This window comes from Pocillopora damicornis, chromosome 12 (genome assembly GCF_964200805.1).
Source record: "Pocillopora damicornis chromosome 12, jaPocDami1.2, whole genome shotgun sequence".
Classification (NCBI taxonomy): domain Eukaryota; kingdom Metazoa; phylum Cnidaria; class Anthozoa; order Scleractinia; family Pocilloporidae; genus Pocillopora; species Pocillopora damicornis.
Window position 1 is genome coordinate 14,086,334 of NC_142681.1, and position 26,038 is coordinate 14,112,371.

Below are 26,038 nucleotides of genomic sequence, written 5' to 3' on the forward strand. Positions count from 1 at the left end.
CGTTGAGCTGATGTCTTATTGTCTATGATCTTGAAGGCGTCAAAAGTGAAATGTAATCATTTGTGGTCACTTCGGGTGTGAATCGCAACATTTCGACTGCATACTGCCAGTCTTCTTCAGGCGATGAGGTCGACCAAGTACGCGTCACTAATATGCTCTTGTGCTTAGCCGCTGTGATTGGAATTTCACGGCTGTGATTGCATGCTTGGAACAGGCTAATTTCGTGTCTACCTGCCTGTAATCATGCCATGACACTCTGGAATCTAATTTGGTTGCATTTTCTACTGGCCTGACTCAATTTTCTTTTATCTTTTATCTTAGTTTTATAACCAACAGTGTGTTGTGGAGACTGGGTCCGCTCAAGGGGAGGGTGGATTGTATCTTCTTCCAGCAAAGACCAAAGTCATACCGTTTCAACTAGTGCCCCAGCCTGAGGATGTTGGAAAACTACTTCAGGTAAAAAAAATACTGAAATAATTTGCCATTCGAGTCTTTGCACTTATCAATAATTTATTCGTGTGAAATGATAATTGTTGCAGTCAGCTTACGAGACTAGTAGCCAAAAGAGGAAAAGCTAACGGTCTTTTACTAGAAACTATCTTTAGAGTATTGCTGCCAGTCCAAAGTAAGATTGCCCCCCTCCCCCCGCTTCCCGCACTTTATCATTCCTAGGTGTAGAGTAAAGAATTTTTGCCCAAGAACATTACTCAGTGATCCCAACCAGGGCTCAAACCCAGATCTCTTGGTAGTGTCACCGTCAAAGTTTGACAGAAAACTTTTTTCCGGAGGAGACTGCTTTAAAAGAGACTTCAGATTTAAGCTTTCTTCGTTGTGGTTCCTAGGTCACCTCCGTTGCTTTGGAGTTGGGGTCCCGTGAGTCTCGGTGTGCTGCACTGGTGTGGAGTGGCTGGGGAGGGGAGACTGGTAACCAAAACCTCCCTTTTGTGTCATATGGTTTAAAATCCGCCAGCAAGGAGGATCAGTTTGACTGGGATGAGTTAAAGGTCATCTCGAAAATCAAGTAAGTCATGCAAGTTTTTCCTTGAATCTTAAGCTACGGAGTAGAGTTTATAGTAACAATTATTAACAGACGCAGAGGTGAATTATTGTTTCAGTTTGTACCACACAAACTGAATGACTAGTGAGCCAAAACATTTTTAACGTATCTACCTCCGAGTTAGCCAATCAGTGCGCGTAAAGAACGGTATCCACGTGAATGGTAATTGCTTACAGGTTTGAATCACATGGTATTGAGAGTTCTTAGTAATTAGTCAAATGAATAATTACGACCCCAACAAGGTGGAATTTATTGTTGATATCAGTTCCCTTCGCGAACTCTTTACGCCAGAATTGAACCGCGCAAGCCTAGAGTTAATATCACACTGAAGCACGAACCACCCGCCCTCGTAAACGAGCTGTATGGACTTCAGCTGGTTGTTGAGAGTTTGGAAGATACACCGCTGAAAGACCTCAGGTATGCCTTTTCAGTGTGTTTTTATTTAAGTGTTAAACAAGAACGTGAACCAGTTCCCTCCTCTCCTACCGTCCATTTTTTATTTGAAAGTAGTGTTTTCGCAACATGTCTTTTCCTTTCTCACATTTTCGCGCTTTTTTCGGTTTCCGTGAACCTAAGTCCTCTTTCAAGCGTTACAACAACAATATATGCCTTTTTTTAGAGTATGGCTTGGATTTCAGGACGAGCAGGAATCTCCCGAAAGAGGTGAGTGTTTTAAAACAACAACGTCTTCCCAAATGTTATATTGTCCTATGTCAATAAAGATATTCAATTTGAGAGAGCCTGGGTATTTTCCTACGTCGGAAGATTATAGCGTTAAAGCGCTTTTTGCTTGAGCGTCGTAAGCCAAAACCGCAGGAATCACAACAGCCAATCAGAAGAAAGGAAAATAACTTTAAGAGCCAATTAGAGTTCAAGGTAAAACGGAAGTTTTACATCTGATTGGTGGAGAGAGAGGCGCTAGTTTTCTGGACCAATCACACAGCGAAGTTAGGCAAACCCAATGTAATCTTGGTTTACTTTCAACACTTAGTTGAAAATTGCTCCAAATTGCATTCATAATCTGACCGATTAATATGTTTTCGTTCAAAATGTCGAGTTTCTTTTAATTGTATTCCCAGGCGCTTTGATATACTCAGAAGTACCCGCAGCAGATCAGGCTGAGAGAGATGCAACGAACTTTTTGGAATTTACTGTGGATGGAAAGACTGATAAGGTATGAGAGGTTGTATAAAGGATGATACATAGGCGTGCATGGCTACGAATTTTATCTTCGACCCTTGCGTCTCTACCCGTAACCAACAAGCTATGCATTTCAGAGTGAAATTTGATTTGCGGCACGTGAGTTGCTTTAGATTTGTGAACGGAAAACTTTGATGGTGGTGGTGAATTTATTGGTTTCTTCACATTGTGAACCTTATGACACACTGTACTTTTATCCTTTTAGACGTTTTGGTGTGTAGTATGGCTGTGTATTTTTACGACGTGTCGTATTTTGACAACCGATTCAAATTGAAAACCAACGAATGAAAATACTCAGCGATGCCATACACCAAAACTTCTGATAGGTTATTCGTTATCCAACTGATTTATTTATACGAAGATGTCGTCCATTCTTTTCTCCAATGAATCAACTCACGTAAGCATAGCCAACCATAGCCAACCATAGCCGACATTGCTGATCCTAACATTATGCAGGACGCGTGTCATATTTGCACTTCGTAATGGGCCTTGTTCATCATGGAGTCTCTGCGGCTCAGTGGTAGAGCATCGGAGCGCGGAATCCGAAGATCTGAGGTTCGATTCCTCATGAGCACTCAGAAGTTTTTCTTTGTCTCACGCTCATGACAAGAAGGAAAGATCTTTCTCATTTTCTCTACCGAGCATAAAAATAATTTCATACCCTACATCCTATTTACAAGATTTTTTTCTTCCGTACAAAGTAACTAACTGTCGAAATAACCGTACAATATCGCAGGATATTTGTACTCGATGCGCCCATTGATTCTTTTTCATACTCTACTTAGTGCTTTTGGATACTTCGTTTGTCTAGTGTGCAGGAAAATTAGGCTTTAACACCAATGAACCGTCGTAGTTCACGTCTTGCATATTGTCAATGTGTCCCTTTCGTCTTTTCTTCCTAGATCGAGAGGTCGTACTTCGTCAAATGCTCTCAAGTGGGATCGCGGACTGTAACAGCAAAGGTATAATACCTAAGTAAGCTGTAATTGCACCTTTAATCACAAATATTTGGGCGTCTGTTTAGAGAACTCAAGTCATATTTTCGTGCTATACGTATCCTGCAGAAGAGGCGCAACATTTTTGCGTTTTTAAAGCGAACGAGGATAAGCAAGAGGGGAGGAGTGCGTCATTTTTCTCCCGTCTCTCCCTCGTACGTCACTTCCGCTTGCCTCCGTTCGCCCTATTGTGCATGTTCTGTTGGCTATGAGTTCCGTTCAATACGTAGTTGAAAGATCTCTATACAATACCTTTAGATACGCAATATTTTTCTATGTTCTTAATCTCTAAGGATCAAGTTTCAAGTTAAGATATCTTACATTCTTTAAAAAGATTCATATTTTCTTGTTTTGTTTTTATGCAGATTACTTATACAGTAGATGTCCAAGTAGAACCAAATTCGTCGCCAGTCACTTGTACTTGTGCCAAGGTGAGATCACTCTTTTGTGTCTTAAAGAAAGATAAAGCTACCTCTCAGTATTCTAATCCACAGGACTAAACAAATTTGCAAGCGCCGCGTAAATTTCCACATTTAATTTTAATCCTCGTTCGCTTTTTAATGTTGGTGCACTTGTGAATGTAAGTTGCACTTGTAACATGGAGCGCTTTTCGATTGACTGTCGTAAGACTATAACCAAAGTAATCAAAACGGCCAATTAGAAGAAAGGACCTTAAAGAGCCAATGAGAACAACAATGCCCAAAGGGCGGGAAAACGTGGCTCTAGTATTGCATCTGATTGGTTGAGAAAGTGGCGCGAGTTTTCTGGACCAATCACAGAACGCAAGTAATCTCAGATTTCATTCGACACTCAATTAAAAAATCCTCCACATGGTGAATATAAAATCACGTCTTTTTGCTTTCTTCTTTCTCTACTGTCCCGATTTATACACGCCCTAGGAGGAAAGTGTTGTTATCAAGACTGTTATGCCATTTGAAATCTCTTTGTCTCTGACAAATCTCAAGGTAAGGAAAAGTAGGCAATATTTTTTACGATGTAATTTTACGTCTCTTGGAATCGATCAAACTTGCGCTTTTGGCTATCTATGCAAACGTGCTCTCGCTCTTGTCTCAAATTTCTTTCTTACTCTGAAAGTTATGACATAAATTAGTGCATTTATAAATCCGTCAAAATTTTTTTGACCGTGGCATAACTCTGCGAATATAAACCTGGTCTGGTGCATCATGTTGGGACCAACACGCCTCTGAATTAGGGTACTGTTGTTGGAATTGTTGATTAGCGTCAAGGCAACGCCGCAGTAAACGATGGTTTAAAAATGAATTTATAATTTCGCAAATGGCTGAATGTGTTTACCGTTTCTTACAGCGCTACACCTCAACGTAACGTAAGGAAGCCGTGTAGAGTTCCGTTGGGGTTTCCGTACACAGACCACGCAAATTTGGTTGATATCACGTTGGAGTTTTGCCAAAGTCGGCTAAAAAATGTACAAAGATTTGATACGCACGTGCCGATCTGCCAATTTGATCTTTTGTTTTGTCACGCCCACATTGTGGTCATCATGGTTTGCTTTGAGTCCATATTTACAGGGATCTAAAACTAATTGCATTTCCGTTTTTTTAATTCTTTTTTCTTCTGGGGAGGGGGGGGGGAGCGTGTACACCACAGCAATTTAATGAGCTCAAATCATTGATTTGCGTTTATTCTCAGTTGGAGAGACTGGATCAGCTGTTCGAAGAAGAACCATTCCTCTTATTAGCTGGCATCAAATGCACCTCACCTTGGCCTGTTACCATGGTCACCACTACATTGAATATGGTGAGGTTGTAAACAATACAATTTATGTTCGCAAAAACTGGGTTTGTCTTCCTTTAGAAAATATAATCGAGAAGATAACAAGTCGATGAAGCAGGAGAGCATATGCAGCCCTCCCTCTCCCCTTCCCCCCCCCCCCCCTCCCCACGAGTCACGATGGGAATGTAAGCCAGTGCATAGATATACACTTTAACTTAAGTGCGTGTTTTCCCCCGCCGGAACTTTGCAATTTAACACACTGAAGAAAAAGTAGTCTGAGAAATTCAAGCTTTATCGGGGATTGACGAGGAACATATATCTTCTAGAGAATAGTCGGGTGCTAATTTTAACTATGGTAGAAATAAGTTAGAATAGTCGGGTGCTAATTTTAACTATGGTAGAAATAAGAAGCAGACATTCTGGACAACTGTTTGTTTGTTTGCTTGATTTCAGTCTCCAGAAGTGAATATTGTGGGTGAAGAGATGGGATCGCAGCTGCAAGGAAGTAAGGATTGCATGTCTGTGTATTACGTGAATAACCAATCTGAATTAGTTAAGGATGCGCCTACTTGCACTGTCGGGCTTCTTTTTTAACTTATCGCCGAATATTTGGGAAACTAGACAAGGTTGACCGAGTTTTTGGACCAATTGAGGGAGGGGGAAATCTGCAGGGGAATACGAGGGGAATTTTCCTGAGGGGCTTCAAGGCTTTCAAGGCCCCCCTCCTCATACTAGACAAGGTTGAGCGATTGTGTAGACCAATGGAGAGAGAGGGGGGAAATCTACGTGGGAATACGAGGAGAATTTTGTTGAGACATTTTCAAGGCCCCTTTTCATTTAAAACAATGACCAATGGAAGGAGGGGGTTAGAATTTGCATGGGAATAGGTGGTGGATTTTGTTGACGGGTTTTCAAGGCCCCACTTAGTGAAAATACAGCTTTGCGATTTGTGCCCCTATATGCAAATTGCGGGTTTCAAGATTTCTTGTGAAAATTTGGCAATTATTCCCGACTTGCTAGCTGTTAAATCTTTACAGGATACTTTGTCTCTTTCTCCTTCTAACGTCATGTATGGTGGTCCCAGTCTCTTTGCAACAGGGTGAAAGTGCGTCGGAATGCTACTGCTTAGCTGTTAAAGAGGGTGTCAGTAAAATGAAGGTCGTGAACATTGGAAGTCTTGCCCTCCAGTGGAGACGGTAAGTCCGTGATTACACTCGAGGGACTAAGAAAAGTGAGATAAATATTGAGACAATTTCCAATGGAGTACCCAATGTAATACCAAACTGCATTCAAAATTTGGTCCGCCTTCCTTTGCTCTGTGATTGGACAAGGAAAGTTGCGCAACTGTCTCTCTCAACCAATCATGAAATGCAGAGTTTAAACCAATAGCGACTTGGCCCACCTGCGTTTTCCCGCGCTTCAGGCAGTTTGCTTGTTTTTTCTTCGTGTTCTCATTTGTTCTGATGTGCCGATTTTATTACTTTGGTTTTTGGTTTTTGCCAACACTCGGTAGACCCACTGATGCCTTTTCAACTGAACCTTATTTAGGAGAATATGTCCCAGTCCTTTCGTTGCTTGATTTAATCATTTTAAATTTTTTAATTCTCCAGAACTTCTGCGGCTGATAAGTTTCCAGTTGTGGTGACAGAGCTCACTTTCCCCTCTGTAACAGTAGAGAGTGTTCCTTTTGCGATACAGGCAGGTACGTATCCAGCAAGGTTAATCATACGGCAATATGCCAAGCGTCAAAATCAAACTATACTCGAGAAGGTCTTTTCATGCTTCTCGCTGTTGACCTGATAATATCGTGCAGCTTTTGTAGAGGTATCGTCGTCCAAATGTGACTGGGAGAACAAAATTGAGTGGCACACAAAATTTAGTAAAATTGCGGGCAAATTAGCATAAACACGATGAAGTCGATAAGGTTGTGCAAAAGCACTCTTCCCGCGCTTTTTACAGGGTTTCAAATTGTTCGAGAGATGGGTAACAAACGCGGGAAAGTTAGTTCTAAAACCTTACACGCACTAGGAGAAGCTACTCATAAAAAACGTGGTTAAACTCAGTTTTAATTAATATACATGTATAGAGGGGGTACGTTTTTAGACATAATTTGGTGCTGCGTCGTTGGGGGTATTGCACAATAGTCATGTTTTATGAACAAAGTTAATAAAATAAATTGGTCTCTGTAAAGAGTTTCTCAAGCTGACTTTTCGAGCGTCAGCCCTACGTCGATACTTCAGCTGTAGAAATCCTTTACGATGGCCAATTTACATTATCACTTCAGTTGATGAAACCAAATTATCTTTAAATATATGTATTTGTTAATGAATACAAAAGGAAAGACGGTAAATTTAAGCTCCGTAATAAAGTAAAGAAAGATATTTTTCCTTCGTGTCACAAGCGTTGGACAAAGAAAAAGTAGAGTTTGCCATTCGAGAGCGGAATTCGAAGTTGTGGGGCTCTAATCCTCATGGAGACACGCCCTCGTTACAAGACCAAAGGAAAAAAATGTATTTATTGTACCGTTTTTTTTCTTCAGATTTGCCTGCATACGGCTGTGTACAGACCCCACTTTTCGTAAGCTATCTCGTCCGCAATAGAACGCTTCAAGTCCAGGAAGTCGAAGTCACAGTGGAGCCAAGTGACGCCTTTATGTATTCAGGTCATAAACAGGTTAGTTCAGCTTACTTGCTACACGTAAAACATGTCTCATGCGAGGGGGTTTGGTGAAATAATATACTTGAAGAAGTATATTATTGGCTACTGCGCTGTGATTGGCCAGTCAAACTCCCAAAATCCTTTGCCATTTATCTACGAGAAACGTGGGCGGAATTTGCCAGAAGCCAACGCAACTTTGTGAATAGTTTTTAACGATGAATTTCTTTTCCAGATTCAATTTCGTCTGCTGCCAACTGGCGATCACAGGCTCAAGTTCAGTTTGTACCCTCTTTACGCCGGGTTTTTGACTCTTCCCAAGCTGCATTTCAAACTGCCTCGCTTTCAGGTTAGCTGGGATGAACATGCGCAGAAATTGGTTCCGACCAATGTTTTTATAAAGGTAAGAAACTTTTTTTATGTCCAAAACGTGAAAAAATGCAAATATTTTGCAACGCGTTGGCAGAACATCGGATAACGGTCAACTTGGTTTGCTATATTTGTTAACACAATTATCTTTTTAATTCGGTTCACTAAATTAGTTATAAATTATTCAAGTGTTTGACTACCGTAAAGTTTACGATCCAAATCGCCATACTGGCTTCTCGCTGAAAGGCTGTATCCTTTAACCCTTTCACTCCCAAGATATTTTTATTAACTCTCCTTACTGTCTGTCTTACGATTCTTTAGATGTTAGTTCGGAGAATTTGTTGATGGATCAACTGATAATCTCCTAGTTTATTTTTTTTTTACTCTCATAACTTGTCTGCTTTATATTGTTTTGATATTGTAAGGAGAAATTCTGTCTTAAGTCACTTATGAGGACTTCCTGACTTGAAAGTGGATGTGAATTCTCAGGCCCGGTGGCCGTATTTGCAACACCTCTATGGCCCTGAAACGAAAAAACAAAACAAACAACAGCGTGGACCGACTGTCTGAACAAATTACACATATCAAAACATTAATTAGTTATCAGTTTTAAAAGTTAGCACGTAGGGTAACCTTACGAAAACAGGTCCAGAAGTTTTTAGTACAACTAGCGACTGGAATACCGGTGATTAGTCATAAAATGGATTAGTCACAAGTTTTAAAAGTTATCATGTAGGACTCATTTATAACGTGTCTGTTATCACACAGCCTCGAGGCCGGGAATTGGAATCAGAGAAGAAGCCTGGTTACTAGTACTAAAGATAGCTAATGGAACAGTGGAGACTGGAGGCAAACTTTCCAGTTATAGTCACAATAGGATTTTAAGCAGCAAAGTGATGCAGCGGAGGTTTGAACCGCTGTAAACTGACAGCCACATGAAGGAAATTCTTTAGTGGGGGCTTTTATCCACTGGCTGGTGAATTGCAGGATGTTTAAGGCCAAACAACTCTGAGGCTAACAGATACGCGTTTTTGCAGATATGTGTTTTTGCGCGCATGTCGCATTGATATCACGTAGAATTTGGAGCAAAACTATGCAATCTTGGATTAAAAATTGCCCTATGAGTTCAAGATTTCTTTCGCGTGGTCGTTGACGTGGGCCAAGCCTGAATCAATTATCACAGAGAAATCAAAAGCGAATGATTTAACTGTTTGGTTGAACTTCTAAATTGAACTCGTTCAAAACTTAACAACGAAACAGGCTCATGATTTTTTTAGACACCTGGACAGTATGAGGCTACGTTGTTGCGTAGCCAATCAGATTGCAGCATTTGTGAATTTCTACTGACATATGATTTATGATATTTCTGTGAATTTATAGCTTATACCGTCGATTCTTAAAGAAGTTATTGTTCCTTAGCAACGAAATTGTAAAAGTCAACATAGTCTTAGTCATTTAAACTTAACTGGAAAATAATGTAAAAAAAACAACGACAACTAAACAAACAGGCAATACAAAAATGTTCAAACTACGATGAGTGACTAAAATCAATGGCAGCAGCCATATTTCATATTAAAATTTAGGACTGAAAAAAAATGTTATGTTGCTATGTTTACCCATTACTTAAAGGAACTATAACACGAGAACAACCCATAAATCTTTCAAGGGGATCGGGAAAATCGAAATGTCATTACGGAATCGCGCCCATTGAAAAGCGTCGCCCGAGAAAAGTGGGGTACCCATGATGCTTTGCGGGCGCAATGACCTAGGAATGAGGTTGCAAACGCTCACCGCCAACTTCGGTCGCTTTAGATCTGAATTGACAAATTCCCAAACGGGAGTTGTAAAATTTCGCTTTGCGTCCGTTTAGAGACAATGGAGATACAATTGGAGCAATTAGCATTGTTTCAAAGTGACGAAATGCTCTTTTCGTCGGTAAAGAGCGAGGGCCCCGTTTGCATATCAAAAGAGCGTGAAGTGTTCATCCGTAAGCTTATGAGCGTGAGCGTGCACCTACGTGGAGCGGGAATCTACAACGTAATTAGACTACCGACGTGTTAGCTGAAACTGACGGCAATAACGGGCCAAAAAGGAAGGTAAAATTCCGCACAGCCCCACACTACATTATACGTTCAGTTCTTGGATAGAGTGACAAAAACAATACTTTACCATTGGGAAAACAGATTTGTTTTACGATAGTATGGGGCAGTACGGAAATTTTACTAAAAGGAATATTTCTGTGATGTTTTGCTTTCTTGGCGAAGTTGATGGTCGAACCTCGCAAATCTGCCGCATTTGAGTCTTAACACAAATTGAAAACCCGGCATTTGAAAGGTAATTTAATTTTACATCTGACCGATTTTTAAACAATATAACCTAATCAAGATAACGCCACTAATTACGTCTATTCTTCTTCGATGAAAAGCGCTACGTTTCGGTTGTCTGCACAAGAAACAATACTTTCGAACACTGTGTACACGGGGGATTACATGATTGACAGTCGGATTGACAGGCCTGCGTGAAGTTACGCATGCTCTCTTTCTCTTTTCTAGCTTATTTGCATTTTCCCGTGCGACGTTTTTCAATGGGCGCGATTCTGTAATGAAAACATGTCAGAGCTTCCAAATGTCTCTTTTCTGACGAAAGATGAGCGTTATGTAAATCTGCTTAGTTTATAATAGTACTATAGTACATTTTATGAATAATTGAGATACTACAAGCCCTAATTGGTAAAAAACCTTTCGTTATTGTATCAGTATCTTCGTAGATAGTTTTTAAATAATAACTCTGTGTTAGCGTGTAGAGTGGTATGTTGCTCACACCAATCAGATCACTGCAGTAGGGTATGTATCTCGCACCAATCAGATTGCCGCATTGAATTATGTATCTCGCACCAATCATATATCACAGTATTTGGATATCTTGTACCTATCATAGTGTTTGGGTATTGTTTTCTTGCAAATGATGTCACAGAATCAGGGGGCCGTGCACAAAGAATAACGTTGACGTGAAATTTTGGGCTTATTTGTTGATTGTTATGGTTGTGACCTTCGCAAGAGCCTCGTCTATTGAGGTCGAGATTTATCGGGATATGAAAGGTTCGTATTTAACCTTATTGTAATATTTTCAAGTTAAAACGTGTTTTTACCGCTCCTTTTCTAACAACGCACATGCCAAACAACTTACATTCCATCATGTACTATGAAAACAACGTCCAAAGTCCAATCAGAACATACCGAATCATTGCACTACATGAACATTAGGCAATTTTTCATCTGCTTGATTTGTGTTCCGCTAATCAAATTCCATTTTGCCACATTAGACTTCGCTCCACCAGGTGCCATTTCCAGGTAAACAACCCACTTTTTCTCACGTATTCTAAGCGCATTATCCAACCTCACTGGAAAAAAATTAACATGGAACCAAATGCTACTGATAGTGAATTTGCCACACAATTCTCCCACGCATTGACTTTTTCTACGAATAAAATTCGCTTTGGCTTTAAATTCGAATTAACCCATCGCTTGTTAATTTCTTGTAAACAACCTGCATTTTATCACGTTTTTCACACAGGCGACAAAGTCCACATAGGCAACAACTAATCAAGGAGCCCTCTTTGAAATATTATCCTTTTCTTTCGTTCAGTATATATTCACTGATGCAAGATCGCAATATATTTTTGATTAGGGTCTATTGGAGATACAACGTAGTTAAATTACGTGGAATTATATTTTTGAGGCGACTAAATGGAGACGAATAATTTTGATTTTCTCTCTGTGAGAGCAACGGTTGTAAGCGTAGTCTCTTTCGCAACAATTATTTGGTCTCGTCACGCAACGGGTTCACTCTCCAACTGGAATACAGGGTGTTGTGTGACGAGGCTAAACAACGACTGCGAAGGAGACTACAGTGAGCGTGGCACCGATGCATTTAATTTTTGCTCGGAAGTATTTAGACAATAGAGACAATAAATTACAAAATACCTGTGGGTGTTTGGATAAATAAGGTTTGTTTTCGTTCTCTTAAAGTGAAGTAATGCGATTTTTTCGTTCTTTTGAAAGTTATGAAAATATTAGGACACAAAGTGACCCATCTCAACCTACCCAGCTAAAAAACTAACTTTTGCATGCCAGGCATGCCTATGTTTAGTTTATTTTATTAAAGGATAGATCGCACTTTCTATCGGTAATAACCCACTTGGGATGTCGAAAGGTTTGTAAATCGTCACCTCCAGCTCGTGATTTACAGACTGCTCTCGTGTCGTCCCAAAAATCTATAGCTGAAATATCTTATATCTCGAAAAGAAAAGTGTCGAGTAAATTAACCAAATGAATACTTTTGTGTTCAGTAACTTGGTGTCACTCGAGGTTGATGTTAAATTAATTAATTGAATTAAGCAAATGAGAGGGTAATTTAGTATTATCAACTGGGTTATAACTTAAATTGGCCACCATAAAGAGTTTCAAAGCTGACGTTTCGAGCGTAAGCCCTTCGTTGGAGCGATGTCAGAGCGACGTGAAAGTTCTAACGAAGGGCTAACGCTCGAAACGTCAGCTTCGAAACTCTTTACGGTGGCTAATTTACGTTAAAACTCAACTGATAACTCTGAATTATCCTGTTATACTTTCCCACCGATGCAACACCACATTCACTTTAGAAATCAAACTTACCCCTTTATAGGTAAATAAGAACGAGGTCATGAGAGCGTGTTGTTCAACTCAGCTTGTACCCAAGCCCCCAACATCGTCTGAAGAGGTATTTGCCTCTGAATCTTGGGATTTGGGATTTGGGTCTTGGTCTACCTGTTGCCGCATCGCTAGTGTACTCTCCTTTTGTTTGAGTGATCCTTCCCCGACTTCAACCAATCCCTATCCCTCCCCCTCCCCCTCCCCCCACCACATCCCAAATCCCCTTTTTAGTACCTCCACCATCACTTCAGCACCCAACCCTCTTCCCCTCGCCTACGAACTCGGCGGGAAACAACAGAACAAGAACAAAGCCTACGTCAGCGTTTTCTTTCAGCCAGCGGTGATTCCCCAGCGTTTATCAAAGTGAAAGTGTTTTGTGGATACAAACGGAAGAGGGGAACCACCGATGAGTACTGTTACCGTTTTTCCCTGTGAATCCTTATGAAAGGGAAAGATCGGTAGAATTTCATTGTAATGTTACCATAAACAAATTTTAGAATCCTCTTTAAATATTGTAGAGAGCATGACAAGGCATTAGTTCCTCATTTGGTCTTTTGAGCGATTCACGGCTTTGAAAATGGACGAGGAGGAAGAAGTGAAAACGGAATACTGTTCCAATTGGTAAGTCCCTTGCGCTTTGTAGACTATGAACACCATCATTTGAAGAATTGTGGACAATTTTAAGCGATGAGCACAGTTTTGTCGCTTCAAATCGTATTTCTGTTGCACGCAATTTCAAAAACTGCAATGTCATTCCTTATTTTGATCGTTATTTTTTCTCAAACAAAACCTTTTGATGCTGTTTCTTCGGCGACAAACGTGTTTTTTCTAGATTGCGACTCATCTTTTTATCGTCTTTACTCGGTGATGGTCAAGATCGACGGAAAGGCTATCGAAAGCGGAAGCATTTCAAAGCAACTAAAAATCGCATTTGTGGATATTCACCCTCCCTGATTTTCGCTCGCTAATGGTTGTTTTTGGTGATCTCATGTTCTTTATTATTTCTTTTAAATATGGAACTCGTTGTGTCTTTCGTCTTTTTAGTGAAGAAGTCACATTACTCAAGGTTGTAAAATTTAATGTTAATTCAATTTAATGATACTACATTTGCATTTTCGTTCCGTGGTCACTGATCCAGAAGGATCACATCTGCCTGTTCAACGTGGTAAACTTTTCTTCGTTTTGAAGTTTTTTAGGGAAATCAAAACAGGCTTTTCCTTGTATGGTATTTAGAAAAAATATGTCATCTTCACCACTTTTTTTTTTCTCTCAAAATTTTTGTAGAATATATGTTGCATTCCTTTGTGGCTAATTTAGCTCTCATTGATGTGTGACCAGTCCGTTATGTAATATTATACTGTTCGCTTTTTGTTGAACCTTTATCCAAGCAGAAGTAACAGGCTTTGAATATAAATTAGTTATTTCTTCAGTAGTTGCAGTATCCACTAGATTCAGTTAGCAATATGGTGCCTGTGAATATGAAAGCGATCTTTGCAGTATTGAACACTACTTGAGCAGTAGTGAAAATAAGGCCTGAAAAGTAGTGTTCATTACTGGGAAGATCGCTTTCATGTTCACGTCTTTATCTGCAGTTCACATATATGGTTTCTATATATTCACAGTCATTTAATGCAGAGCTTATTGGCTTTGAGTGGGAACCAAATTCCTGTTTTATTCTACATTGAATGAAAAAAAAATGGTCACAATAGTAAGTGGATCTAATAACTTCTTTATAAATGTGTACAAACATGCAAATCAGCAAGCAACACAAAGCGTGCACTGTGGTTATACATGACATGATAACCAGTGACCTTGAGTGTCCTTGACATGATAATTGTATAATCTGTAGCTAGATGACATCTCAGGTGCTGATTTTGAAAATTCACTGTACATTTTCAGCCAATTAGAAAAGAGGTAGTGTGTTGAATGTATAATAAACATGATTAATATTTATCACAAAAACAGTAAACGTGACATCCCAGCTGCCAACTTTGTGATGCATGTCAATCATTGTCAGAGGAATCTGATGTTATGTAAGGAATGTGGGGAACCAATACCCATCTCACAGCAGGAAGAACATTTTGAAGAATACCATGCCAAGGTGGGTATTGTGTTTGGAGGATAAGGTGCAGATGTTTCTTGTTTCTCAGTTCTTTAGAGAAAAACATGCTGAACCCTATAACTCCTATGAGTGACCATACAGAATTTCTCCTTACAATATCAATACAATATCAAGAAAAGATGAGATGAGAATAAGGAAAATATCAATTAGGAAGTTATTAGTTGATCTAATCCAAATTCTCCAAACTGACATTATTAGAAGAGACTACGGTAGAGTGTAAGGAGAATTACTGATGGGAACTTGGCAGAAGGAGATAAGGTGATTCCTCATTAATACACGATACATCTTGCGCTGCCCATAACACCATGTCATTAGGTGAACAAATGTGTGTGCATTCCAAGAACTGATGAAATGATGCACATGATTAGTACCAGCTCAGGCAGAGATGGGGTAAGATTGGCCATAACACCACGTCATTAGGTGAACAAATGTGTGTGCATTCCAAGAACTGATGAAATGACACACATGATTAGTACCAGCTCAGGCAGAGATGGGGTAAGATTGGCCCATCACATCTCTGAAGTAAGTATGGTTAATTATTTTTTTCCATTGTAGTTCTCAAACCAGAGCTTGGTAGGGAACATTTTAAAAAAAGCATTTAACAACTTTTGTTTCTGAGGAATGACCTTAACATCCATTGTATAATGGCTGGGTCTTTTCAAGGCCAGAACTGACTGGTAATTCCAGAGAAATGGTTGTTATATTGGGAGTGTTTAAACTGTTAAAAGTTTGGATTGGCATTGAACCAAAAATGTCTCCAATTGATGGTTGCCTGGGAGCAATATTTTGCAGTTTGAGATGACTTGATATGTATTTGTTTTACAGGAACAATGTGAATGTGGTGAGCTTGTGGAGAAAATAAATCTTGATGACCACAAGGTATGTTTAAAACTATTCCATGCCAGTTTGTTTGTTCCACAGGGTTACAACAGAGTTTACCACAAAGAGAAGTTTTTTCATTCAATGCTTCACTAACAGCACTCTAAGCTGTGACTCTTTTGGTGATCCTAGAGTATTTACCCTTAAGCACCAAGATCTGATTTTCAATTCTCCCCTCTAGCTTCTACTCATTCCCTTGTAAATTGGTTACAAGAATTTGGTGATCAACAACTTCTACCTCTTGAAGTTCTTGAGTATTCTCATAACCTGTTTGCAAGAAAATGAATGGATTTTATAGGGAGAATTTACATGTTAATCACTTCTGGGAGTTAAAAGGTTAAAATAATCGCTCTGACGAAGGGCTAACGCTCGAAACGTCAGCTTTTTTAGCCTTTATGGTGGCTAATTTACGTTTTCAACCCAGTTGTTAACACTTAAAATTACCTGCTATAGCAGAAGCTGCCCATTTGGGCATTTGGTGATAGATCATTTGCCCATTCGCCCATTTGGGAAACTTCTGCCAACATTTGCAGGTATGGTACAACTTTTGCAGTATGAAGACTGATGTATATGTTGTGGTCAGGATATAACTATGTCAGGAAGTTTTGCCCAAACTACCTTTCCCAATTTTCCCCTGGCCAGTTATTAAATTTTTTTCTCTGACCACCACTTTATGATTTAAGGTTACCAAATGGAAACTTTGGGGAAAAAATGAGCTTTGAACCCTGATTTACTAGTATATGAAACAGCAAGCACAACTTAACACTTTCTCTTTTTGTATGACAACTTAGAGAGCAATTGAAAGTAAACTGACTGTTAACCCTTTAACTCTCATGAGTGACCAAGGCAGACTTTCTCCCTACAATATCAATACAATATCAAGCAGTTGGGTAGTGAGAATAATGGAAGGAATCATTAGTTGATGCAATATCAAATTCTCAGAGCTAACATAAGAATTGTTCAAGATCACCTTGAACTGGTTTTTTGTTTCCTCAACACGCACAGATTATTTTCTGTCTCAGTGATATAATTATTATAGTGCATGTAACTTACTTCTTTTCATCTGTTGTGTTAAAAACAGGAGAAAGATTGTCCAAATCGCAAAGTGGAGTGTGAATATTGTGAGTTAACTCTTCCTTTCAGTAAAATGAGTTCTCATGTGGAATACTGTGGCAGCAGAACCCAAAAGTGTGATGCATGTCACAGGTTTATTCAAATAAAAGATTTTACTGAACATGAAAACAGCGGGTGTCAATACCCAATCAAAGAGGAAAGTAAACAACTGCCACAGTCTAAGCCAAGACATGAAATTTTCAGTGGGGTACCCATTGACATGTTTAATGGGATGGGTGAAATAGATTCTTCAGACGCAGAGTACAGATTTAATCCATTTCTTGCGGCTATAAATGGGTTTGGACAGATCCTTACTTCAGGACTTGGAACTCCACCTTTTGGTGATGCACATATGAATCCTAGGGGAGGTGCAGCTCACTATGGTTTTGACGAAAATGGCATGTTTGGAAAACATGGTGTTGTTTCTCGAGGAGCCAGCAAAGGACAAGGTTCCCAAAATCCAGAAGCCGATCATCGTAACTTTCAAGATTTTGATGAGATCAATGATGAATATGCAGTGGACGTTGATGATGATGAAGTTCTTGCAGCAGCCTATCAAGCTGATGAGTTTGGATATGTTGATGGAGACAGTGAGTGGATGTCTGCGGCAGAGGTTGACAAGCATGTTCCATACACAAAGTCTACATTACTGCCTGATTCAGGTAATGGCAAGCGCTGTGCTTTGTTGTTGGGTTTAAATGCTCATTTTTTTTCTAAAGAATGTTAACTCTATAGTAAACAATTATTGTTGCAAGCATATGATAGAACTAATACCCCATTCACACCAGCAAAACATGTTTTGTTAAACTGGTTTTCATTGAATGAAAATTATAAACAGAGAACTGAAAAACTTGATTTTCCATTGGATTCAAGTACTAGCTAACTTGCATTTCCAATGTGCTACATTCAAGTCAAAAATATTCGGTTAAATAGTTTCTATGAAGAAAAAAAAAATTAAACTGTGTTTAACAAAACAACTTTTAAACATGTTTAAGCTTTGGTGTGAATGGGGCATAAGAAACTACGGTGGAAACTGTATTCGGTGGTCACCCTTGGAGATTGGAGGGGTCACAGCTTAATGCAAGTTGACCCCTAAATACAGGTCTTTTTGCAGAATAGAGGTTTTGTAAAAAACACTTAAAAATCCCATTTTATGCCATAATTGACCACTTAATAGATATAAACTTGCTTAAAAACACTACTAACAAATTGATTTTGGGAGATAAACATGGATAAATTTTCCTAGAAGATTATTCTAAGCTTCATTTGAGCAATTCCACTTTAAGTCGCCCTTCAGTACAGGTGGAAGACTATTCAAAAAGGCTTTTGGGACTCAGTGGAGGGTGACTACAACTGCTCAATAGAGGTGACTGCTTAGTAGAGGTGAAAATTACAGTAACAAGGGGAAAAAAGTTTGGGACTTTAAAAAGGGCTCAGTGCAGTGCAGCTTAATGCAAGCTCGACTGTATTGACAATGGTTTTGATTATTATAAAATTATTATTATTGTGCCATACCTGTATCATTCCAAGGTCATGACAGTGATCTGTTGGAAAATTTTATTGACTAAAGTAAAGAATTCATTCTTTCTCTAGACAATCTAGATAAAACACAGCTGCCCTGTGAGTTTTGTGGTAACTTGTTTTCAGTGGAGTCCCTTATACTTCATCAGGTGAGAAAACACTTCAAACACATTGGAGCAAAATTGTTATGAAATTAGTCTATGGTCAGTTGAACACTTATAGCCTTGTTGCTTAATGGGCAGGAATGTGAGTCAGTAGGTCCAGGCTCAAACCGTGCTCGCATCACTGTGTTGTGTTTTCAGGCAAGGCACTTTCCTCCCTCAAAGCCCTCCTCCACTGTTTTGTCTCCCTGAAGACTAGAAAATATTTAGCAAGTAATTTTGGGTGGAGACTTCATTTTCTTTTTGCACCATGAACGTGACAACAAATAAATGCGTAATACTAATTCAACTTTCTCTTTGCTGGCTGACTTTTCTCTCTCCTGAGCAAGAACTGTAAAATGCATTTTTTGGGAATCAAAATGTATAACTCCTTGTCCCATAAGACAGGGCATGAAATTGCGCCTAATACAGGTGCCAATGTGACTAAATTTTTCACTTTGGCAACCAAATCCTGAAAATTTGTTGCCAAATTGGTAACTAGAATGCTTCATCATATACTTACTTAGAGATATAGAGAATTAAAAAGATCAGTAAAGATAAATCTGCAGCAAACTTTCTCGTTAAGTTTGTCTCCAAAGCGTAACACATGCATCTCAATCGATAACTAGACGCCAGGTTGAATTTAGGTGAGCTTGAAAGTTGTATATCATCCATTCTAGTGTCCACGTTGTCGCATGTTAAAGATCTTTTTCCTGATTTAATTTTGAAGGGTCTATCTAGAACGCTGACAGCGTAAAAAAAGGTTTTGTTTGTCTTTATAACTGGCGACCAACTTTTTTGAATTGGCTACCACTTTGAATAATTTAGGAGCCAAGTGGCTATCAGAAAAAAAAATTAATTTCACACCCTGTAAGGGTGACTTTCATCTCATTTCTACTTGCACAATCACTCCTGAATCACACTTGTAGGTAACAAGAAAGAAGGAAATGCTTACTAACGACTGTAATGATGCCCTTGATTGTTCAACAAATTCTCCTTTTCAGCACAATAAGAAATGTATTGAAAACAGTATGGAAAATTTGCATTCTGATGTTGGGGTGTAAAGGTATTTATTTTTTGTGGTTTATAGAGTGGTTGTCAGTTGAGATCACTGGATTCAATATCTGGCGTTGCTCCACCTTTTGGCGGTAACCGTAGGAACAGGCATTACCTGCCTCAATATCATGACTCTGTGTATGCTGGGGTAGAGAGAAGGAACTCCTTTGTAAGTTGGATGACTGAGTTGGAAATCTTTTAACCTGCATTTAATTAAGAGAACCAGCTATTTTGTACTCGAGGAGTCACGTTCGTTGTGTAAAGGGTAACTTAAATTTTTTTGCATTCCAGTGCAGCTGCGAGATTTGGTGGCCCTGTGGTTGACAAAGTGGACTTGGGGTTGAGAAGTCTGGGTTCCAGCCCTGTCTGGTCTTTGTGTTTTGTTCTTAGACAAGGCACTTTACTCTCACTTATAAAGCTAATCTTCTCCACCCACGCTAATGTTGATGAGTGAATGGTCAGGGAAGTCTGACAAACTGCTTGCAGCATTTGGCTAACATACTATTCAGGGGGTGTAGCTAGCCACTAAACCTGGGATAGGCTTTGGCAACATGAGCCACTTGGTTCATGAACTAAACTTGACTCACTTGTTGTTAATAAATTCCTCCTGGGGAGAGAAGAACCCTCTAAGACTTCCTTGGCTTCCAACGTATGGCTTTGTAACTCACTTGGTAGTTGGGCCCAATCACTGTCTGAGGGGCATGAACACGAATCCCGTTGAAGCCTGAATTTATCCAGGCTTGTTTTCTGCAATGGCTGAAATTGCATTCTACCTGCGAAGATCATTTCGAAGAATTACGAAAAGCTTAAATAACATTGTTCGTTTAGTTTGTCAGGAATGTTTCTTACGGACTGTTAGAAGGCCAAAAAACCTAACTTGCCAAAAATGACATATTTGTTATGTTTTTATCGTTATTTAGGAAAGGGAATTACAAAATAATCGCACAGAGCTTGACAAGAGTGGAAGGAAATGTCCAGGTATGTGATTAGTTTTTACGTGAGTTCACTGTCAGAGCAGTCGTCAACTGAGTGTCCAAAAAACTTAATAATCCCAGCAACCAATCAGAACATATGTTTACATCATCACTAGCCAATGAGGACTCAAAGTGAAAACAAGCAAACTGCATGAAGCGCGGGAAAACGCAGGCGACCAAGTCGCGTTTGTTTTGATTTTTTGCTTCCGATTGGTTGAGAGTATGGTGCAGGTTTCCTGGACCAATCACAGAGAAAAGTTGAATAAAACAAAGCAATCCCGGATTATTTTCGACATTTAATTGAAAATTGCTCTACTTGCCTAACTAACGTATAATATGACTCTCTTGTCTTGGACAGAAGATGACACTTTTTTGCCCTGTGAGTTCTGCCAAGAGTTGTTTCCATTTGACAACCTTATTTTACATCAGGTGGGTGCTAAATGTGTTGCTTGCTAACAGACTGCTGGTTGATTTGAATGAAATTTCACTCAGTTTAATTTAAGTGATACTGAAAGAGCGCTTTGAAATTGACTAAACTGACTTGAAATTGACTTGATTAAACTGACCTGAACCATAGTTATCTCAAAGGCCAATGAGATCCAAGGTAAATATCTCAAGAATAAAGGGGGTAAGTTGCTAAGGAAACTGTGGTGCTGCGTCGGTGGGAGAGTATAGCAAGCTCTGACAAAGGGCTAACGCTCGAAACGTCAGCTTTTTTACCCTTACGGTGGCCAATGAACGTTTTCAACTCAGTTGTCAACACTAAATTACCTGCTAAATATTTCGAAAGGCCGTTGCAAAAATAAAATGAAAACTGATCAAATTGGCTGTGAGCCACTGAACTTAGAAGATGAATTCTACTTATATGGATACCACACTTCCTCTCTCAAGCAAGTATGTGGAGCCTGCACTTTCAAGAACAAGCCTGCAAAAGAAACAGCGGTTGCCGCCTATTCTTATGAAAGTGTTTGAACTCGGTTTGATACCGGTTAAAAAGTTGATCAAGGTGATCAACCAAACCAAACAAAACCCAACCCAACCCAACCCAACTACCAACTCTCAAAGGTTGATTGCCGTAGAAGATAACCAGAAAGTGAACAAGTTACGAACATTTAAACGTCGCATGTGGCTGGATGAGAGAGTGGCATGAGTTTTTAGAACGAGTTTTAAGAAAAAAAAAGCTCAACCGAGTTTCGAGAGTTATGCTGGACTTTGCCAGTAATGATTTACTTTGCTCTCTAATTGGTCAAAACAACTCGCACCACTTTCTCAACCAATCAAATCCAAAACTAAAACCAATCGCGACTTGTTCATTCGCGTTTTCTCACGCCTCAGGCAGTCTACTTACCACTACTCTTAGTTTTCATGTAGTTGGCTGCTGTGGATAATTTCCGTTCTTCTGATTGACGTTTCAAGTGTTAGATCGAATGACGAAGGGGTAACGCTCGAAGCGTCAACTTTAAAACACTTTAAGGTGGCCATTTTACATTATCAACTCAGATGATAAAACCAAAATTATCTTGTTGTACTTCCCCATTGACGCAGCACCACAGTTTCTTTAGAAGCTTACCCCTTTCTTCTGATTAGCCTATGCGACTACTTTAGTTTTGGTTGAGGTGTTATGGTTACACGACACTAAATCGAAAAGCGATCTTTAATTAATCATAGAGCGCGGCAAAGCCAAACCGCACTTTTGGAAGTTCCACCATTGTAATTGGCCACAAATTCCACTCTCTTAGGCTGTTTGTGACGCAGGTCCAGCAAGCCGTGCTTCTTCGACAGTACCCCCTCTCAACAACTCGCCTTCGGCGTTATTCGATGGCTCGACACAAGGACCTCTTCCGAGCAAAACTAGGCCAATTGTAAGAATTGGTTCTAAAAGTCGCCCCAGTAGACCGGTGTACGAATCGAAGAGAAGAAGCCCAAAGTCCTGGGACGATTTTATTCCAGGCGATCTCGACAGCAGAGAGTTGACGCCTGAAAACTCCAGCCCTAAAGTGAATTTTACGCCGGATGACGGCAGGGCGCCAGGAAGAGATGTGAGGCATAAGTCTGAGAAATATAATGATCGAAAAAGAGAACCAGACAACGTTCCAATGAATAACGCGCTCAAAAGACCAGAGCGCAAGACAAGAGAATCTCGTCCCATACGCGGTCAGCCGGTGTTAAGAAATAACGACTTGGTTACAAACAAACCTCCAAGGGACTTAGTGCATCATGGTAAAGATCGAATGGTTCACAGCAAGGAGCTAAAAAGACAGCCTGAATCGAGAAGCGATGCCAGCACATTCCACAAGACATCTGCAGCGAGATTGCGAGAGGATGACTCGTATCTGGGAAAAACAAATTCAGAATCCAAGAGTAGTTTGAGGACAGAAGTAACAAAACCTCCTGTGGTTCGGCAGATTGAAATCACGGCTCACGTGGTAAGTATAAGCTAACCTACCAAAATTACTGTTTGCATTTGTTCCCATACAATCCAAGCACCCTTTACAGAATAGCGGATTGTGCTCACATGGTCAGTACATGCAGCGTTTATTGGCTTTCCCCAAATTTTCAACCAAAACGCGAGATATACCTCAATATTTGTATCCTTAACCCTTATTAAGAAAGTGTGTTTAACAATCAAGAGCTTTTTTAGTTGGTGATTATTTCCTTTATTCTTGAGACCATAATGTTTGATTCCGGGGTTATATTGTATCGGGAATCAAAGGGTGAAAGAAAGAAGTCCGGAATGCAATGCCAAGAAAAGCGTCGAATTTAAAATGTATTTGTTTATTCCTCAAGAATTTCGGGAATTGCTCGACGTTGTTACCGTCTCTTGAGGCACCAGACCTCAACCTTAGCATTCGTTCAGTTTCAAATATAAAATATAATTAATTTGTCCGTGGGTACCCAATCTCAGACTTAACGATTTCACGTTATTAGGGAGTTTAAGAAAACCACGACGGCAACGTCGATGAACCTCATTAATTTAGGGAAAAAGGAAAGTGCGTCTTCTACTGCTTCTATTTTTACCATACTGTGATTGACTGTCAAAGGTTAAGGGAAATGTTTCCAGACTCAGACCATTTAGTTTTTATTCGCTGCCTTGAGGAATTTCGCAGGACTAGTGAGGAACCGCTAAATAGATAATGAGTACTTGTATTAGTACTGACGTGATTTTGAGTGCAATTTGGTGTTAATAAGTACAAGTAAATTTTTCGGAAAAGTACTTCTTACACCAAATTGCAAGAGAAATAATGTTATTACTTGTCAATAATTTACATGCAAAACATCACCGAAAGTCCAGACCGACGAAATATTGAAAGCGTGCGCGTGCTAATTGTAATTTGCACTCGTGTTACAGCTTTGTACTCGTGTTACATGGAATGCACTAGTTTTCAGCCAATTAGAAGCGCGTAACTATTTCATGTACATTATTTTTCAGAAATATAAAATCGTTCTGTTTTGAGGTTTATTAACATATTTTTTAGATGGCTTCATTATTTTTACCTTCACTCCCAGTTGTGTGACATATCCCTCTTTACAATTTCCAGAAATCCCGTCAAGCAGGAACGGTTAATGAAAGGAGCAGGAGAGATTTTGAACACAAAATGGGTATTCAAAACCACAGATCCGAAGAAACACGGAGTAAACTGCGACCTACTGACACAAGCTCGTCCGCCTCGCGAGTATCTACCTCCGTCAGCAATAGAACCAAACCTACCGGGCAACTACCACAATTTAATCAGCCTTCATTCAGTGTTACTGGCTCATCAGCTCAATCATCGTCTTCCTACTCACGTAGAAACCCACCAGCAATTCATTTACCAGAGCGAGAAATTCGCCCCAATAGGGGAAAACCACGCTCTCAAGGACATCCGGAATCTGTTCGACCAAGTAATACCCCAGCTTCCACGGCGCCGAGGAAATCTTCTTCGACGAGAAAGAAAATAGTGTGATGGCCTGGATTAAGCTCCATTTGAAATTGAATATAGACAACATTGTGATACAAAACTTTTAATGTTGAGTATTGTGTTTCGTCTCGTTCGCTTCACAAGCTGGTTAACAATCCATCAGTGTCATTTACAAGTCAACTCTGAATCGAAATGCTTCTGCCCTTTCGATTTAATTACGATTTTTCATAACGATTCAATATTCATTGGGATATTTTTTTTTTACTGCAGCTTTCTCTTCAGGGCGAGGACGAATATCTTTTTCCAGTCACTTATTATGATTTGCGAACCTTTCTTCTCACAACTGTTCGTTCATATTATGATTAATACGATACGGGATTATTTAGCACAACCAAACACTATGGGGTGTGTGTGTGTGTCTCTTTGATGATGCTGCTGGTATTCACCGGCTCATAACTAACACGTGACCAGTTCATGGAATTTTGAAGCTCAGTGGCTAAAGTCGCCAAACTGAAATACAGTGAAACCCGTGTTAAGTGGACCTCGTATTCATCGCCACACTTAGGGATTTTATAGGCTGATCGCTTATTAAAATCGTCAGGTATGCTTAGTAATGCGGTTTTCTCCGATCGCCGAAATCGGTGCATGTAATTACCGATGTCTGCCATGCAAAATATCGACGATTTTTGCTGGCGAACATATTCGCTGCGATCAGCGTCATGAGAAATTTGTGGCTAATTTTTATGCGCTCACGATTTAGTGTTGCATTTTTTTTAACTTCTGAAGCGGTTATTTCGGGACTTGGGTGTTTATGTATCCACCCGAGAAAGTCAGACTCGAAAGGTTTCTCGATGGTGAATCATCTTGCAAATTACAGAGCCTGTCTTTCGCGGTCACCACTCGTAAGTGAGTCTCGCGAGTGAGTCCCGCGAGTGTCCGCTTATTTCAAGTTTTACTGTAATTTATGGCGCATTGTTTGTTATTGATAATTGTACAATTTTTTTTAAGAGGGTTGGGGGTCTGGTAATGTTGAAACGAAAAAAAGGGAAAATGGTTCCCGCACAAAGTGCAGAATTTTAAGGCTTGTTTCGACCGCTTTGAGCAATTCTGATGTATAAAAGCCTACAATAATTACCTTTTGTATAAGTGACGTCAAACTCATTAAAAATCCTTCGCATTCGATGCAGGTATTTTTTGATTGAAGTGTTTCCATCAACCAAGCTAGGTTTTGGTGGAAAACACGATTCATATTTCTTTGTAATAAGAAAAGACAAAGTAGGCTGTTTAGTCCGAAGGAACACGTACAGAGTACGCTACAGAATTCCTGTAGTATTTCTGTACTCTCTTTGTAGTTGTTAGCGTGCTAATGATAATTAAAAACTTTTTTAAATAAATTCTTAGAATACGCTGACAAAGTTGTAAAGTTCGATTTTGCTGTTGCTCCATGAAGGGGATGTTTCTAAAAATAGAAAATTGTAATCAATATTAATTGTCCCATGTAATTTTCGGATCAATATCAGTATCTGGGCAACTGTCCACCTACCCCTCCCCTAACCCACCAACAGTCAATTGATAACAAATTAGGGTTAATGTAGGGTTAGGGGAGGGGTAGGTGGGC

General features: G+C 39.6%; 2 protein-coding genes and 1 long non-coding RNA gene across 9 annotated transcripts in view; 2 read left to right on the top strand and 1 right to left on the bottom strand.

Moving 5' to 3' along the window:
• The window catches only part of LOC149036637 (trafficking protein particle complex subunit 11-like), a 25,747-nt gene extending 16,123 nt beyond the window's left edge, over positions 1–9,624 (top strand). For 2 of the 5 annotated variants that reach the window (XM_089189308.1, XM_089189307.1), the window contains exons 22-36: positions 322–456; positions 843–1,021; positions 1,349–1,474; positions 1,677–1,720; positions 2,137–2,231; positions 3,160–3,219; positions 3,618–3,683; positions 4,152–4,217; positions 4,921–5,028; positions 5,458–5,509; positions 6,089–6,200; positions 6,615–6,706; positions 7,544–7,677; positions 7,895–8,062; positions 8,797–9,624. In XM_089189308.1, coding sequence (XP_089045434.1) covers positions 322–456; positions 843–1,021; positions 1,349–1,474; positions 1,677–1,720; positions 2,137–2,231; positions 3,160–3,219; positions 3,618–3,683; positions 4,152–4,217; positions 4,921–5,028; positions 5,458–5,509; positions 6,089–6,200; positions 6,615–6,706; positions 7,544–7,677; positions 7,895–8,062; positions 8,797–8,841 — 1,482 coding nt within the window. In that variant the 3' untranslated portion in view covers positions 8,842–9,624. The remainder of the gene's footprint in view (positions 1–321; positions 457–842; positions 1,022–1,348; positions 1,475–1,676; positions 1,721–2,136; positions 2,232–3,159; positions 3,220–3,617; positions 3,684–4,151; positions 4,218–4,920; positions 5,029–5,457; positions 5,510–6,088; positions 6,201–6,614; positions 6,707–7,543; positions 7,678–7,894; positions 8,063–8,796) is intronic. The other 3 variants (XR_016181606.1, XM_089189309.1, XR_016181607.1) reach the window with 3 other exon arrangements.
• On the bottom strand, positions 5,425–12,902 carry LOC149036638 (uncharacterized). Its single transcript, XR_016181687.1, has 2 exons — positions 12,699–12,902; positions 5,425–6,848 (listed from the first exon to the last, which is right to left on the bottom strand). It is a non-coding gene; the product is annotated as an uncharacterized LOC149036638 (long non-coding RNA).
• On the top strand, positions 10,989–25,835 carry LOC113687036 (uncharacterized). Of its 3 annotated transcripts, XM_089189342.1 has the most exons (11): positions 10,989–11,126; positions 13,235–13,337; positions 14,682–14,817; positions 15,664–15,717; positions 16,799–17,492; positions 18,424–18,500; positions 19,582–19,716; positions 20,468–20,525; positions 20,880–20,950; positions 22,261–22,947; positions 24,061–25,835. In XM_089189342.1, exons 2-11 carry the CDS (start codon positions 13,294–13,296, stop codon positions 24,463–24,465), a joined length of 2,361 nt encoding a protein of 786 aa, XP_089045468.1. In that variant the 5' UTR covers positions 10,989–11,126; positions 13,235–13,293; the 3' UTR covers positions 24,466–25,835. The 3 variants fall into 3 exon arrangements, with proteins under 3 accessions (XP_089045468.1, XP_027060538.2, XP_027060539.2); XM_027204737.2 differs by lacking the exon at positions 10,989–11,126 and having other exon boundaries at positions 13,018–13,337; XM_027204738.2 differs by lacking the exon at positions 10,989–11,126 and having other exon boundaries at positions 13,062–13,337; positions 20,883–20,950.
• Positions 25,836–26,038: the final 203 nt, after the last annotated feature.

Excerpts from the sequence above, each read along its gene's own strand:
- LOC113687036 (XM_089189342.1), top strand. The coding sequence starts at position 13,294 with ATGGACGAGGAGGAAGAAGTGAAAACGGAATACTGTTCCAATTG. Across the intron at positions 14,818-15,663 it reads TTGAAGAATACCATGCCAAG|GAACAATGTGAATGTGGTGA; the intron begins GTGGGTATTGTG and ends TTTGTTTTACAG. Across the intron at positions 20,951-22,260 it reads ACAACCTTATTTTACATCAG|GCTGTTTGTGACGCAGGTCC; the intron begins GTGGGTGCTAAA and ends CCACTCTCTTAG.